General features: G+C 44.2%; 1 protein-coding gene across 1 annotated transcript in view; it reads right to left on the bottom strand.

The window, feature by feature from the left end:
* BARX2 (BARX homeobox 2) overlaps nucleotides 1–15,776 on the bottom strand; it is a 33,369-nt gene that overhangs the window by 4,282 nt on the left and 13,311 nt on the right. The window contains exon 2 of the mRNA XM_039721945.1: nucleotides 254–551. Within this exon, the coding sequence (XP_039577879.1) occupies nucleotides 254–551 (298 nt within the window). The remainder of the gene's footprint in view (nucleotides 1–253; nucleotides 552–15,776) is intronic.

Below are 15,776 nucleotides of genomic sequence, written 5' to 3'. Positions count from 1 at the left end.
GAACTGCTCCCAACCATGTGTATCATCACCTGAAATTCCCACTGATATGATCTATTTGTGTCACCTTTGATCCCAGGAAAAGTAGCCTGGAATTTTAATCAGGTTACCTGCCATGGCCACACCAATGGCAGAGGCAACTCGGTAGAGCCAGAAGCAGCACCCTCAGCCAGAGAATGTTCAGTGTGGAAGAGGTGAGCAGGGCTGGATCATCCCTTTTGCTCCTCCCTATTCCTGGTGTGAGCAACCAACCTACCTGTCAGGGGTGGAGAGGTACTTCTGTTTCTGGAATTTCTTCTCCAGGCCCATGAGCTGGATCTCGGTGAAGATGGTCCTACTTCGGCGCGGCTTCTTCGAGCGTGGTGGGGGCTGCTCTGCCTCCGACTCGCTGCTGCCCTGGGCCTCGCTGGGGGGAACCTCTGTGCCCACGGCCCCCGCACAGGGCTGGGCTGGCAGCACCCGGGAGCTGCCGGCGGCTGGGAGCAGCTGGGGCAGCACGGGCGGCTGCCGCGTGAGGACGGAGATGAGGGGATACGCCCGGAGAGAGGGGGAGCCTGGCAGGGAGGAAGCACAGGCAGGTGAAAGTCAGATCAGTGCTGATGGATCTGAGCAATGGGAGCGCAGGGGAGAGGAGGGAGGCAAGAAGGGCTCTCCTGGCTCTGCCATTTGCTTGTTAAAAAACAAGCAAGAATATTCCCCTCATTGGACCTGTTCCTTCTCACAAACTGCACAGCTTTTCTTGGGCTGGGAAACCCTAACCCTAAACCTAACCCTAACCCTAACCATAGCCCTAACCCTAACCCTAACCCTAACCCTAACCCTAACCCAATCCTAACCCTAACCCTAACCCAACCCTAACCCTAACCCTAACCCTAACCCTAACCCTAACCCCAACCCCAACCCCAACCCTAACCCTAACCCTAACCCCAACCCTAACCCTAACCATAGGACTGGGGAAAGGAAGGACTGCCTTTCCACTCCTTTTTTGGGAGATATTATAACAACTGAAATCATCTGCCTAATTACTGCAAGAGATTAAACTCCAAGCAAAGGATGAAATATATCCCCAGTCTGTTCCCAACTTTGTTTCCCTGAGGAAACTAGGACAGGGTTCACCTGAGAGAGTCCCCGTCCCCTTGCAGGTAACAGACAACCAAGTCCGGTTCACAGCACATTCCATCCCCTAATAGGCAACTGCATCAGAACTACTCTCACCCTCCATTGCCCACACTGATCCCACTGACCATGCAGGAAGATGAGGATGAATACATCCCAAGAGTTCTTCACTGACTAAACTCTGCATCTTACACCACCCAGCTGATACCAACCCTAAAAACAAACCAGTTCTGCTCCAATCTTTTCAGATCAAGGCTGTTCTGGGATGAGAAATCCAAACATTCCCAAACACTAGAGGAAGTTCTCATCCACATCAGGCTTTCTGATTTACAGCTATAGCAAATTCCTGCTCAGCCTTAGCCCCAAGAAACTGATTGTTCCTTTAAAGTTTGGGCAGGGAAATTGAGTTACATATGGGAAACGTAAACTTACTGTAAGATATACAGCCTGCAGAGTCTTGGGCAACTCACTTTCTTGCTCTGTACCTCATTTTACCTCATTTGCAAGATGGAAATAATCCTCCTTACCTACATCACTGGTGGTAAAACATGGATTAAAATTTAATGTGCACAAAATATTCGGAGATCTTTAGATAAATGGGACTGTGGAAAGGAACATATTACACCAGCAGGCCTGATTGTGAAACCCTTCACATGAATCACCACTAATGAAAATAACAATCTCTAGACCTCAATGACTGTGTTGGGGTGAGTAACTCCACACCATGGAAGAAAGGAGTTCCCAGCCTGGCCTGCTGATGACCTGTATTCCTCAGCCCTCTCCCCAGGTTGTGATCACAGGAACCACGTCCTAGGTGAGCTGGGTACATCAGAACTTCACAAAGTTTGATCACAAAGAATGATCAACAAAGAATAGGTTGTTGATCATTGCTTCTCTCCTCAACCACAGCAAGTTGTGCAAAATCCAGTCACTTACAAAGCAAGCTGGAGAAACTATTGTCAAAACCCTAAATAGCTGTGACTACAGACTGGGGTTTAGGCAGATTAGGGCTTCAGTCTTGCTTTCTCCTCCACACATCTGCAACACTAAAAATCAAAGTATTTCCATTAAATGTAAAGCTTTCTGCTTAAACCACCAAGGAAGCATTTGAGAGATGAGATCAGAATTGCCAAGCCAACCTTTAGCTTGTGTCAAGCCTTATCTACCTTTTCTTTCTGGGTATTTTTTTCCAGCTGAAGACTGTGCTGATCTACAGCACCACTAAGTAACCTGTTGGAAATGTTGCCTTGATCTACAACTTCAGTGGCTGTTCAAAGATCATAAATTAGGACAGAGTGTGCTGTCCTTTCCTTTACACCACTGTACTTTACTTTACACCTCTGTCCTTTGCTTTTCACACTAAATCTATGCTGGTATTTATGCCCCCTCTGACACCACCCAGCTAGACAGAAGGTAAAGCAGATGCTGCTCCCATAGCCTATGTCCTCCTTGTCAACCCATCACTGTTCATTTCTGACAGTGGGATAACAAAAAACCTGCTGGCCCACCTATACAACAGATGATTTCTTCTCTTTCAGCCAAATTTGCCCAAAAATTGGGCTAATTTCCAATAGTCATCCCCTCTTGTCCCCTCAAAGGGTCTCTCAATTTCTAGAGTCCTATGAAGCCATTGACATGGAGGTGGCCTCAATGTTTCATTGACTATGAAGCCTATGAAACATTGAGGCCACCTCCACCATAAGAGGTGTTCCTGGGTGTGCCATGAGATTCATGAGGACATTGTGTGTTGATGTCTTCATTTGCAGCAGTCCCCAGGACACAATTGCTCTTGGTCACTCAGGTTTCAACAAGACTTCTTGGATCCCAGTTCTATCCTGCCCATCACAGAGCTCCTGCTCCTCTACAGGTTCATCCTTCAAACCTTATCCCACAGCCCATTCCTGTTCTCACTGATAGGTAGCTTTTGGCAGCAGATCACTGATGAATCAATACTTTTGTACCTCCATACATTTCCAGCAGGGCTCTCCATAGAGCACAAAATTACTCATTAATAATAAATCACCAGAGCTCAGAATCCCCTGCAAGGCTCCAAGTGACTGACACCTCTGGATTAAAGGATTTTTACAAGAAACTCTCTTCAAGGGAGGTCAGCAAAGTTATATGATATCAGAGTAACCAGAGATATTTTATTTTCTGTATGGCATGGCAGCAGCACGTGGGAGTGCTTGAAGGAGGGGAGGATGGTTACAATCGTCCCAGAGCATAAGATCTGCCTTCATCAAACAGAGAAAAGTCTCTTCAGGTTATTTTTCCAATACTCAGGTAAGATTAGGATTACAAGAACTGCTTTTCAAGATCAGCAGCAACGCCTTGGCTATTTTTGCAGGGTACAACAGTGGTTATTAGAGAAGCAGATGACACTGGAGTTGTTTGGGTCTGGGTTTTCAAGTGCTGAGCACCTGAATGAGGGGATACGTTTTCCAAAATTCTTAGCAGCCAGCAGCTGTGCCCTGGTCAAACAGTTAGAAAAGCTCAGCACATGCTTATTTTTGGAGCCCACGTCAGGACACAAATTTATTTACAGCCCTTCTGAAACTGCGGTGCTGCTTCTGCGCAAGTCATGACTTACAACTGCCAAGCTGATTCGAGTTCCAGGTGCTGAACAGATTTGTGAGGCTGCTGACACTAAATGTCGTGTATTTGTTTATCATTTGTGCTTGTAAGAGTAACCTTTGCTTATGGTTTGACACCAACAGTTGTGACAGTGCTTTTAGAAACCACCATAAATAATGAAAGCATCATGATCAGCCCAGCTTTTACAAGGCTGCTCAGCTTTGTGCCCTCAGCCTGGTGAGGACACAGGATGGATGTGGCAGAGTAGGAAATAAGGATGGCATCTAGAAAAGACATGGGCCTCAAGGCTGCAGATATTTTTTGGGAGACAGCTACAGGTCAGAAAGGGGCAATGCTTTAGCAGCCTCTTGCACGTAGAGCAAACCAGAAATAACTGACCTCTATATTGCACGAGGCAGCTTTCAGTTCCCAAAGAAAAAAAGCCCAAGTTCAGTGTCCTGCTCTGGATCTAGCTATCCCAAAGTTCAAAGCAGCTGAAGGCGAGCCAGCCCACAGTCTCTAGGTACACTGTTAACATGACTCCCCTTAAACCATCTGTATACTTCTCACCCTGATGAAGCCTTGCCTTCCAAACGCCATGAAATCTGAGGCAAGATCTAAACTTCACATCCCCCAGAGTTCAAAGGTACTTCTAGACTGACACGGTATTGTAAGAATGGAATAATTTCCTAATCTTCAACAAATTAAATGCTGGCAGGCAGCTCTTGTCTGCTCAGCACTGTTGTGACACGCTCTGTCTCCCGAACTGGGATGAATGGGAGTGAAGAGCTCTTTCTTTCCATACCTGCCTTTCACAATGGTTCCACTGAACACGTTCTCACCTGCACTGTTGCGTGAGCACTTTTTCTGACCCACTGCTCTTTTGTACATGAAAACCCAAAAGTTGCCCACATAAACTAGAAAACGAGAAATTTGTTAGCCTAGAAACACACCTAAGGCATTTTACTATTTCCATCTAAAACTGTCAAGAGGTCCCGCACTCCAGTGGTAAAGCCACCAGTGGTTTAGGACTCAGGAGATCTCACTGCTCTTCACAGGGACAATGGTGTCTTACTACGTAGTTTTTCGTAGAAAAGTCCCAGTTTTATCTAGTACAATAATCTTAATCACCCCAAAGCCTAAGGTATTCTTGGGCACACTCTGCTGCTGAATACTTCTCAAATACTTGGGAAAAAAAAGTATAATCCCATGCTTCATACCATGCACTACTGAAGGAGCACTGCCTAAACAACAGATTTTTCCTGTAGTTCTTTTTTAAGGATTTGAAAAATCTCAGTTTCAAGCAGCAAGAACGCTCTTATTTCTGTCCACCCCACAAAGCAAATATCTGGCCTCTCTTGCTAAAACTAACCAAGGGCTAAAAATAAAAAAGACATTGGATCTGCAGAGCATTTTTTATGATCTGAAAACATTTTGCTTCACTATTTAAATCTGCGTTGGCAGCCACTGTACAGTGAATAACAGATCTGTAGTAAGCACTGCTCACATCACCTTGGCATGAATTGGCATACTCAAGCCACACACAGGATAACCCTGGACTCCTGTTTACTAATCATATGTCAGATATTTCTGCAAAAAAACCTATCATAGTTTGATGTATCCAAAGATTTTTTTTTTTCAGCAGCAACAAGAAGATGTTACATCAAGAAGACCAACCTGAAGTCATCTCCACTCACCTTCTGGGATGTTTCTAATAAACTTCTTTTAAACTTCTTCTGACCACTACCTAAGACACAGTGGATACATTACCACTGCACCAGATCACCTTGCAGAAGTTGTAATTAAAAATAAATACTTGAAACAAGTCTTTTCCCCTTATTTACCCCTGCTCCCTGGCTTAATTTCAACTCCAGCAGACACAGAATAGAGGGAAGAGAAAACGGAAAGCACTAATTAGTTGCACAGTTTGACTGCCGGCAATGGAAGAACAGTTTTCCTCCCAGGCAAACTCAGTTTCCAAATGTTGTTTTGGAAAGCAAGAAAGAAAAAGGAAGGAAAGATTTATGGATCAGCTCCTCTTGGCATGTCAGCCCTGCTCAGAGGCAGAAAGAATCTCACTCAGAATGGGCTGCGGCAAAAGGTAAATAATAAAAGAAAATGAATTTACGACTCAAGAAGGTCTATAAATCTCTCATCTCCTGAGTGTCAAAACAAAGGGAACCAAGAAGGAGTTGAGTTCATTTAGGAAAGAACTGGATTTTGCTGAAGGAGCAGGCAGTCTCCTGACAGGAGTAAGTGATCACTGAGTGAAGCAAGGAAAAGAAAAGCACAGAAATGTTGAGAATTAGTTGAACCACACACATTTTCTTTAGTGGGGAGAGCATTACATCGACTTTTTCCACCACAGATCTCAAAAAGCAAAGATTTTCCAACAATACCAATTCCGTGGATCTCAGCTAGACTTTACCACCTCATCCAGAGCTGAGCAGGAACCTGCTACAATCCAGAAACTCAATGAGACCCAGGAGACAAGTACTTAAAGACAGCAGCCAGGTACCCAGTGTGTGCTGCAGGACACATGACACCCCCTCAGTCAGAGTGGGACTTTCCCTTATGGTTGCCAGACCTGCCAAAAGCTGACCAGAGAGAAAACCTGACCCTTGAACAAGGGCTCTGTTCCTTGCTGAGCTTCCTCAGGCAGCACATGGACCTGCAGCACCTTTCTTGTCCATTAGCAGCTCCACTGGGGGCAGGAAAGCAATTCTTGCCTTCAGGTTAGACCTTTTTTCATCTGTTTTTGACAACATCAAATTTAAACCCTCTCTGCTCCCTCTATACCAGGCTTAGGCACTGAGAAGTTTCCCAGACATGGGAGACTCTTTCTTATTAACTATTAGAAGGCATCAGGTTCTTCCCAAGACCAATGCTGTGCTCCACCAAGCACCCTGATACAAACATAAAGGCAAGAGGAAAGGAAAGAACAGTGAAAGGCTGTGCATATACCAGAACTTCTCTCAGGAACAAGTGCTTAGGAGAGGGTTGAGGGGAATTTCCAGGTCTCTCAGACTTCCTTGATCCAGCCATTTCCAAGGTGCCTGGCCCACTGAGCACTGTCATGAACACTTGAATCCCAAGTTTAAAAAATGACCTGGGTGATGTTTCTGCTATGCAGCATGGTGGGAACAGATCCCTCCGCTATCTCCAGAATGGGAAGCAGCAGAGCTGTGCCAGGACATGGCTGCTCCTGAGCCAATTATGGCCTGGGCAGAGGTGGGCTAATGAGGTTGCGATCACAGTGCTGACAGCTTGGCACTTCCCAGCTGTGAGTCCATGTATTTGCATGGAGCAGCCCTTGGAACACACTGGCACACACGATCCTTCAGAGCTGGAACTCCAGGCATGGCAACAAAGCCTCCCTAAGCTGCCCCTGAGCAAGGCAATTGAGCCTAAAGGTGGTAACTAGGTATGGAATTAGATGTTTTGAGCACCCCTCTCAAACAAAGCTTGGCCAGAAAGGTGGAGACGAATCAGAATCCCTTTTATCAACCAGTTCAGGCACTGATTCTCTTCTCATCCTTCCCAGTCTTTCTGAAAGACAACCCTCAGATACTCTTTTACATTTCCTATACTTCTCTTTGTACTGGAAGCTGCAGATAATCCTCTGAGCCCTTACAAGGGCCATAACTCAGCTCTATAAGCAGATTTTTCTGTGACTACTACATATCAAATGGGAATCCTGGAACTGGGAGTGTTTGAAAATGCTCTTTGCTGCCATTTTTCCTCTCCAGCACCTCAAAGTTCAGTGAGAAGACTTAGCCCTGTTTGGGAGAGGAGAATCATCTGTGGTTTGGTTTCTTTTTCTACTTGCTCTGTCTTTGGATACGTGTGGAAAATGGTGGTAGCTAAGCTAGACCTAAAGTCTCTGCACAAGAGCAGAGGTGAAGGGCACTTCTGGGACATTTTCAGAGCTTCCAAAAATAGTCTCAAGACTCAGCCAAAATGCACAGAGACAAAGTTTCCATAGGAATTGTGTCACGGAAGCTACAGGAAGGCAGAGCAATCAACCCTAAAATCTTAAGTGCAGAGTTGGAACAGACACTGATGATGAACAGACACTGCTGATACTCTAAAATAGTACCAGTGAGGTTCCTTGGAGTAAAGTTTTAACTGCTCCTCAACCAAAGACTGCAGGTACATTAACACCAGATTCTTCTGCCACTTCAATGAACCCTATTAATCTGACAAGGACCAAGAGTCTTGCAAACATTAAATACAACTCAGCAACACAGCAAAAAGTGTAGCAAATGGCTTCTCTTCATTGTGGAAAAATCCAGGCCTAATTGATGTCCATGGCAAAATACCATCAGCTTCAGTGGATCCAGGATTTCACCTGCATGTGCCCACAGAAAGAAAACAGAAGACAAAACAAAACAAAGAAAATCAGTGCAGCTAATTTTAGCACAGGTAAAATGATCTTTTTTTTAGGCATTCTGACTGAAAGCCAGTTCTTCAGGAGTCTACACCTCTGTATGAGCCAAGTGAGAATGGCAGAAAAAATGGGCATCTAATCAAATGTTAATTTTTGACCTCAGATTTTCAGGTGGGAGAAAACCTGGGCTCAACCAGGAGTCGTGTTTAACCTTCCCTAAGAAAACAGTCCCTTTTCTCTTCAATCATTCTTTTTGGAGGGAGCAGGTTTTTAGCTAAATCTGTTGCAAACAAAACCACTGATGTTGGTGGAGGTTGACTTAAAAGACACTCCTCCCCAAAGCATCTCCCACTCTGCAAATTCCAGTGCAACTTCCCATGGATGACTGGAACTGGACACATCTCCAGCTTCTGCTCCCTGTGGTCTGGGACACTTGGAGCTGTGGCTGAGTTCAGCCCAATTTCAAAGCCACAGGAGAAATTTTCTTAGCTCTTGGAGCTGCAGGATCCAGATTTTCCATTATAAATCTGTCCCTATTAGCAATTTATCAACTCATTGCTGTATTTCTTCTCAATAATAACAGCAATGAATAAGTTTGAATGATGCAACGTGTGCATGCTGCAGGCATCCACAAAAAACAGAAAAGTAACTAATCCTTACTGTCATTAGACATTTGATATTCATATTGTACTTTTTTTGTGTGTTTAAGGCCCTGCACACAGTAAGCCTTGAACAGCTGAGAAGCCTGAGAGCCTCTCTGAACAAGACTTGTCTCACTCCCTGATGCCCAGGCACCTTGCCTTGGAGAGGGCTGGATGTGGGGCAATTATCCACATTAAAAACACAATCCAAAACTCACTTAGAGCAGCAGTGTCTCCAGGGATGCCAGATCCCTGAAGGACTGCACCAGGGATCTTCTGGCAGGGCTGGGATCACCATTCTGACAAACTGGCTTTGTTCAGGGCCATACAAGAGGGAGGAGATGGTAATGCACCTTTTGAGTCTGGAGTGGCTGTGCTGTCCTGGGGCAATGACTGGAATATCCTGGGATGACAATGCTGCCGAGTTTATTCCCAAATGCTGGAAAGGCACAAGCCAGCAGCACCTGGTGCTAAAGACTGCTGCCCCTGCACAGAGCAGCCCTTCTTCCAGGCTGTCAGTCAAGCAGAGGAGCGTGCCAGGACCTTGTCAGATCCTCAGTGAAGAGGAAAATTTATATATAAAGAAGATTTATTTTGTTTTAAAGAAGCATTTAAAGAATCTATTTGGCCAGCACTCAAGAAACCCTTTGTGGCAAATGTAATGGCACTGTGGCTTCATCAGCGGAGAATGAATCAGAACAGACACCACTTCTGTACTCTGAATTATTCTGCTTCACGTACTCAAATGACAGCATGCCTTTTGGATGGGGGCCCCCTTGACTCAAACCTGCTCCCTCCAGCCAAACTGAGCATGGCTCAGAGAGGTCCTGCTCATTGTCTAAGGCTACACAAAAGGGTCTCTGTCTGGGATTCCTCATCTTTAGCTGATGAGCCCTTTAAATTCTACTCAGTGGAAAAGGAGGTGCTCTGAACACAAGCAGATATGCCTTAATATTTATTGGATACATAGGCCCATGCCCATAGTGACTTCAAACAGCTCCCAGGGGAAGTCAGGCTTGAAAATGAACCTCCATTCCAGACCCTTATTGCTTGGACTCGGAGGGAGTTGTAAACCCAGGCTACATCAATCCCAAAGAAATAACACCAGCATATCTCCATAAACAACAACACTGAGGCAGTGCAGGGAAGTTCTGGGACACAATCTGCCAGCTCCCTGCCCAGATCTGCACCAAGGGACACTTTGGGTCCACTAAGCCAACTTCAGCTTGAAACTCTTTTCTTTTGAACTGAGTCATGTTAAATACTTCAGTCAAGGGTTCCCTCCATCACTGAGGAGAAGGCTCAGCAGTAGAACTCATCACCCACTGACCCAGACTTCACATGTGGAGCAGCCAAAGGATGAGAGAATGGAACAGCTCTAAGGGGTGGATTTACAGGAAGTTTCTGGTCTTGGCTATTGGGATTAGAGGGGGAACACATCACCAGAACTCTCAGGGTGTCTCAGCTTAAGTTGCAACAATTTACCAGTGACAGACATGACCAGACAGCATGGGACACTGGGAAAGGCCCAACTGATTCCTCTGTCCAGGTGGTGTCACTGGTCAAGGCGCCAGATTTGGACTTTGATGGTGGAACAGCTCGTCCTAGCTGAGAGGGTGGAGTTTGACAGAAAGGTAAGTCCTGTCCTGTGCTCTGTTCTGCTCCCCAGGCACCTGTCCCTGGCCACTGCCCAAGCTTTGAGTCTATATGGCCCTTGGGCCAACACATTATGGCCATTCTTACATCCTCACACATCTGACAAATGATTCTGCCCTCTCTGAGGATTTCACAGTTTCTGGCCAAGTTCAAAGACACAATGCCATGGACGCATAAATCAATCAGTCCTTCACTTCCTGCTCTGTTAATTATTATCACAGCATCCATAAGCAAACACCAGCCTTGGCCAGCTGACTGGCTGTGCACACAAAAGCACTCTTCAAGTTTCTCAAGCCCACCCTTGTGTGAGCTCCAGCAGAAAGCTGGCCATAAATATCACTACCTCTTCCTGCCCCAAGGCTCTAAAACACACTGCTGAGAGTGACACATGGGAAGAAAGAGAGTCCAATTGTTTCTCAGCACCAGACTGTGTAAATTTTGCCTGATGGATCTTTTGGAAAACACTTTTTTTTTCTCAGGAGAATAGTGGATCAGTGTTTAAAATACAAAGACATCCCACTCTTTTCCTCCCCACTGAAATGAAAGGGGGACTTCAGCAAGTGCCAGTGTTAACCTGAAATGGACCTGTCACATCTTGGCAAAGCTTCTCCCTCTTATAGCTGTGGCTTATAATCTCAAGGGTTGCTTTATTAATAATTTTGCCCCCATCAGGACACATTTAGCAGAGAGCTTGGTCTCTCTGAGCTACATATATGATTCTTTGATTTTGCATCTGTCCTAGCACAGAGAAAACCCATCTCTGTTTCCTCTATGGACAAAAATAAACTCCGTGGACGATTTGGCTGAACAGCTGCACAAACAATGCAATTTAGAAGGATGCAAATGATACATGAGCAGGTTTTGTTCACAGCCTGCCTTTCCTTTGTGGTTGACAATTAGATCAGTGGTCTTAACCCAGCTCTGGTGGCTGGGGTAAAGAGGAGAGACATGCACGGGGAACAAAGCTGAGCATAATGGACATCCCAGCGTCATTCAAGGAAGCTGAAACAGAATCTAGAGCACCCTGGAAGAGGATTTCCTCCAAACCTGATCTTTTTGTTTGAGTAAGCTGATTATGTCACAGCTTCCATAAGCACAGGGCATGGCTATTTTTATCCTCTTCACATCAAATAACAGCACATCCATGTCACCTCACAGACCCAATCTTAACCAGAAGATAATTAATTTAGGACAACTAAGCTTTCATGTTTTGGATGGGGGAAAACACACAGCTGGATTTCCAGGTTACAGAAACTTTTCACTGCCAACGATTCTACAGTATAAAAATCAGTCCTGGCAGCTTCATTCCTGAAGCAGCTTCCTTGACTTCAGGACTCTCTGTATTACATAAAGTCAGTCATGAGCTGAAGATGTTGCAAGAACTATCAGTCATGGTTCCATCTCCACCTCTGCCTGCAGACATGAGTGTCCCATATGGACACAGGGAGGTGGATGCTCCCACCAGTAATACCTCATTCTCACAGCAAACTGATTGATGGGAGCCAAGACCCATCGTGTTCGTTCCAGGGTCAGTGGCATATTGGGGTTTTTCGGCTGAAACACAAAACAAGTTTCACTCTTACAGAAATTAATCTCATCTCAAAAAATAAGGTGAAAATGTCTCAAGGATGGGCAGTCCCCAAATGGACACATACAAAATAAGCAGTTCCATGAGAAGAGTGTCAGCCTCAGAGTTGCAAAGCACTTTGGAGGGATGAAAGCAGGTATGTGCCAGAAAAGCGATGATAAGGTTTTCCCTGGCATCCATACCACAGCCCTGACAGAAGGATGAGCCAGAGATTCCTGCTGGTGAGCTCCAATTGTCCTGACCTCTGCCTGCTCAGAGAAGCTGAGGCTGCCCCATCCCTGGAAGTGTCCCAAGCCAGGCTGGATGGGGTTTGGAGCAACCTGGGATAGAGGAAGGTGTCCCTGCCCCTGGCTGGAACTGGATGAGATTCCAATCCAAACCATTCTGGAATTCCATGATACAATGATCTCCAAATGCAAGCCCTCACTCATGTCCAACATTTATCTGTGTGATTTTTTTCTGTTCTGATAGGAAGAAACACTGTATTCACGTCTCCAGACAAATTTAGATTAGACTTCAAGTGGAGATAAGGCCCTAATTAATCATAATGGATGGAATTAGGTTTCTACAGTGCTCAAATTCAGTCTTATTTGTGAATTAATGACCTTATGGGCAGAAATGTTAGAAGGACAACTGTTGCAAACAGCTTCAACCCAGAACTACAAACATGCCCTGGAAATGCTCTGATTTCGGGATTGAGGTGGGAAATTTAGGGATCCAAATGGAAAACGCTCCTTCAATCTAAGATTTGAAATCAAACCTTTGGTTATCACCCACCTCTGGTTTCATCACTCGTGGATTCTCCTCTGATTTTCCTACAGCCCTTGTCATCACACCGTGTGTTCCACTGGGATGTTGGGGCTTCATAATCTCACTCCAATGCCAGTTATAAAACAGGCAAAAAGCAACACAGCCCTTTCTTCCCTTCATGTGTAGGTGGGTGTATAATTCCCACTAGCATAAGAAACAGCTCCATGCTAATGGAAATATTGTCACATTCCCACCAACTTTACTCTGTCCCATAAAAGAACCAAATGAACAAAGTTCTGTTCACTTGGATGTAGATTTTGGGGAAAGAGGACCTCAGGCGCATTTCCATCCCTGGCACTGCCTCAACAGTCAGTCTCAGCCTGTTCCCTGAATCCCACTGGACTTCAGTTTTCCCCACATGGAAAACGAGGGCAATAACACCAACCACACCAGTGATATGGTCTGGAAAGGACTCAAAAGCAGCCATGAGAGGAGGCAGAGGAGTTGCTATCTCTCAGCTCGCTGCAGACATTGCCCATTAATACATTGCATGAGTGCTGTGTTGAGAACTCTCTTTTGTGTCACACGATTATGAAATTCCTTAATGTGCCATTAATATGTATGTTAATTTTGAAGCAATGCATGTGTCCTGTTCTTGTGCAAGCAGTAATGTTTCCAGGGGAACTCCTCCAATAACAGGCACAGATACAGCGTGTGGCTTTTCCAACAAAAATAGCTTTTTTAAGCTCAATTTTTAAAAAGTTCTCTTCACCTAAGAAAGACATTCTGCCCAGGATCAGCCATCCCTGCCAATTTTAACATGATGCTGATCTAAATAATTCTGCAGGGAATATTTTATGTATCTCCCAAATCTCACCACTACCAGACTCTGATTTGGCTCTGCTGGGATGAAACACATGTTAGATCTGGCATTTCCACATGCAAACAGACAAGATCTTTACATTGACAGTGTTTTCATTAAGCTCTGAAATAGGGGCTGTATCCCATTTGGAATATTATTAAGCCGTCCAGAGAATTTAGGCAATTATTGGCATTTACTGCTCTCTGATGAAAACACCCAACACTGCTGACCCATCATGGGAATTGGTATGCTCTGCTCAGCAATGGCGTGATAGTTCTGAGGGAGCTTTTAAATTCTGAGACACAAAAGAGCCTTTAATTCACATTTGGTGAACCTCATATGAAAAACTGTTTCAATTTTAATCTTTTTTTTTTTAATTCTACTAATTTTTCCTGTCTATTGAAGTATTGATGCGTTGCCCACAGCTGTCCCTGTTTCCATTCCAGGAGATCTGATGGGAAGGCGATCCAAGGGCTTTAATTTTATGTAGAGATTTCAAAAGATTTGCTCAGACACTGCATCCCATTTCACCGCCTTGAAACAGATTTTCTCCAATTAATGAAAAAGTACTTTTAAAAGTCTTTTTCCTCCTTACTTAAAGCCATTCTACAGAAGTTAAAAGACTTGACATTAGATGGATGCAATGGTGAATCCATATGGATATAAATATATAGTTGGTTAATTAAAAGGTGAGTTCTGTGTATACTCTGTGTATTCCAACCACCACAAACACTCTACCACCACATCCTTTACACATACAAAATGACAAAGTAGAGGGAAAAGTGCAATTGAAACTGCAGCAAAATCAGAAACTTATAATCTGATACAAAAATTGGCTCAAATACCTAAAGATTTCAAATTGGTTTACTCCTTTATTAAAAATAAATTTAAGAAAACAAAGTTTAAGGCATTTGAATAGCTTGTCCCTTCCAAATACATAAAGTTTCAGAAAAGACAACACATTCCTACTTGTTTCCAATTTGGAGGGAACAAATGAAGAATCTTGAAAGAAAAAGAAAAATCCCGTATGAAAAAATAATTTTATGAGTTGTCTTCTCACACATTAAAAGGAGGCAAGGGAAAGGCAAATTTAAATTATTTTTTCCTCTCGGTGGGTCACCTTTCATTGAATTGCTGAGAATGCAACACACTCCCACCAGGATGTTAACATCTCATTTTCAGTGCTGCTGGGGTGAGGAGCCTGAATAAAAATAAATGGCTTTTCCAATGAGACACATCATCCATCGTCAGCATGTAAAACACAGTCATTAATCACAGCACAACCTGCTTATTACGGGCATTCAAGCACTGGCAATACAAATGCTTATAAAACAGGGGCTCCTTTCACAATTCCCTGCCCTTGTCTCTCAATAGTTTAGAGGATTAACCCTTTTGCAGTGAGGGATAGGCAAACTGGTTTTGCCTAATTCCAAACCAACCTGACATCATGGGTTCAAAAGTTCGACTTGAACTCGAACATTCTCAGGTGCAGTTTGTGCTGAGGGAACAAAGAGCTCAAGGGGAGATAAGGGAAGGAAGACAGCAAAAGAGCAAATTGAAGAACCCTACAGGGCATGGACTGAATGTAAAAACCCAGTATGACACAAAGAATGGATAAAAAATGGTGATGAAAGAGTTGAAACTTTTGCAAAGTAATAAATATGGTTCTGTCTTAACACCTATCTTAAAGTGATTTGTGGGGAAGTCTCTTCCTTCCTACAGAATTCCCTCTGCTGGGAAAAAAACCCAGAATTTTACTGGTACTTAATTAATACTCATGAAGAACGCACTTAAACATACACAGTCCCCACTGATCATATGACTTTAGGCTTCTCTTACATTTCCTAGTAAAGGAATTTAAAATGCTAATGTGTAAAGAACCACCATTTTTCTTTAAAAAATGGGAAGGATGAAGAATTCATCTGGCTCCATGTCACATATGAATTCAAGGACAAAGCCAAGCACGGATGGCCCAAGCACAAAGCGCTGCCTGCAAAGCTCTCAGCTCTTCTCTGGCTCTGCAAAACCCAGCTCCACTCAGTTATCCCTGCTCCCAACACAGCCTGTCCCAAGCTGCCAGATAAATGAATGCTCAGAAAATGCACATTTATTTGCAGTCTGATGCAATTCCTTTTCTTTTTCTACACACCCAAAAACTTCTATTGACTTCAAGGAGAAAATAAGTGGGGACACAAGGAAAAT

The sequence above is a fragment of the Passer montanus genome, unplaced genomic scaffold (genome assembly GCF_014805655.1).
Source record: "Passer montanus isolate IOZ18808 unplaced genomic scaffold, ASM1480565v1 scaffold47, whole genome shotgun sequence".
NCBI lineage: Eukaryota > Metazoa > Chordata > Aves > Passeriformes > Passeridae > Passer > Passer montanus.
Note: the sequence above shows the minus strand (reverse complement) of the source record. Positions and strands in the feature narration are given on the sequence as shown.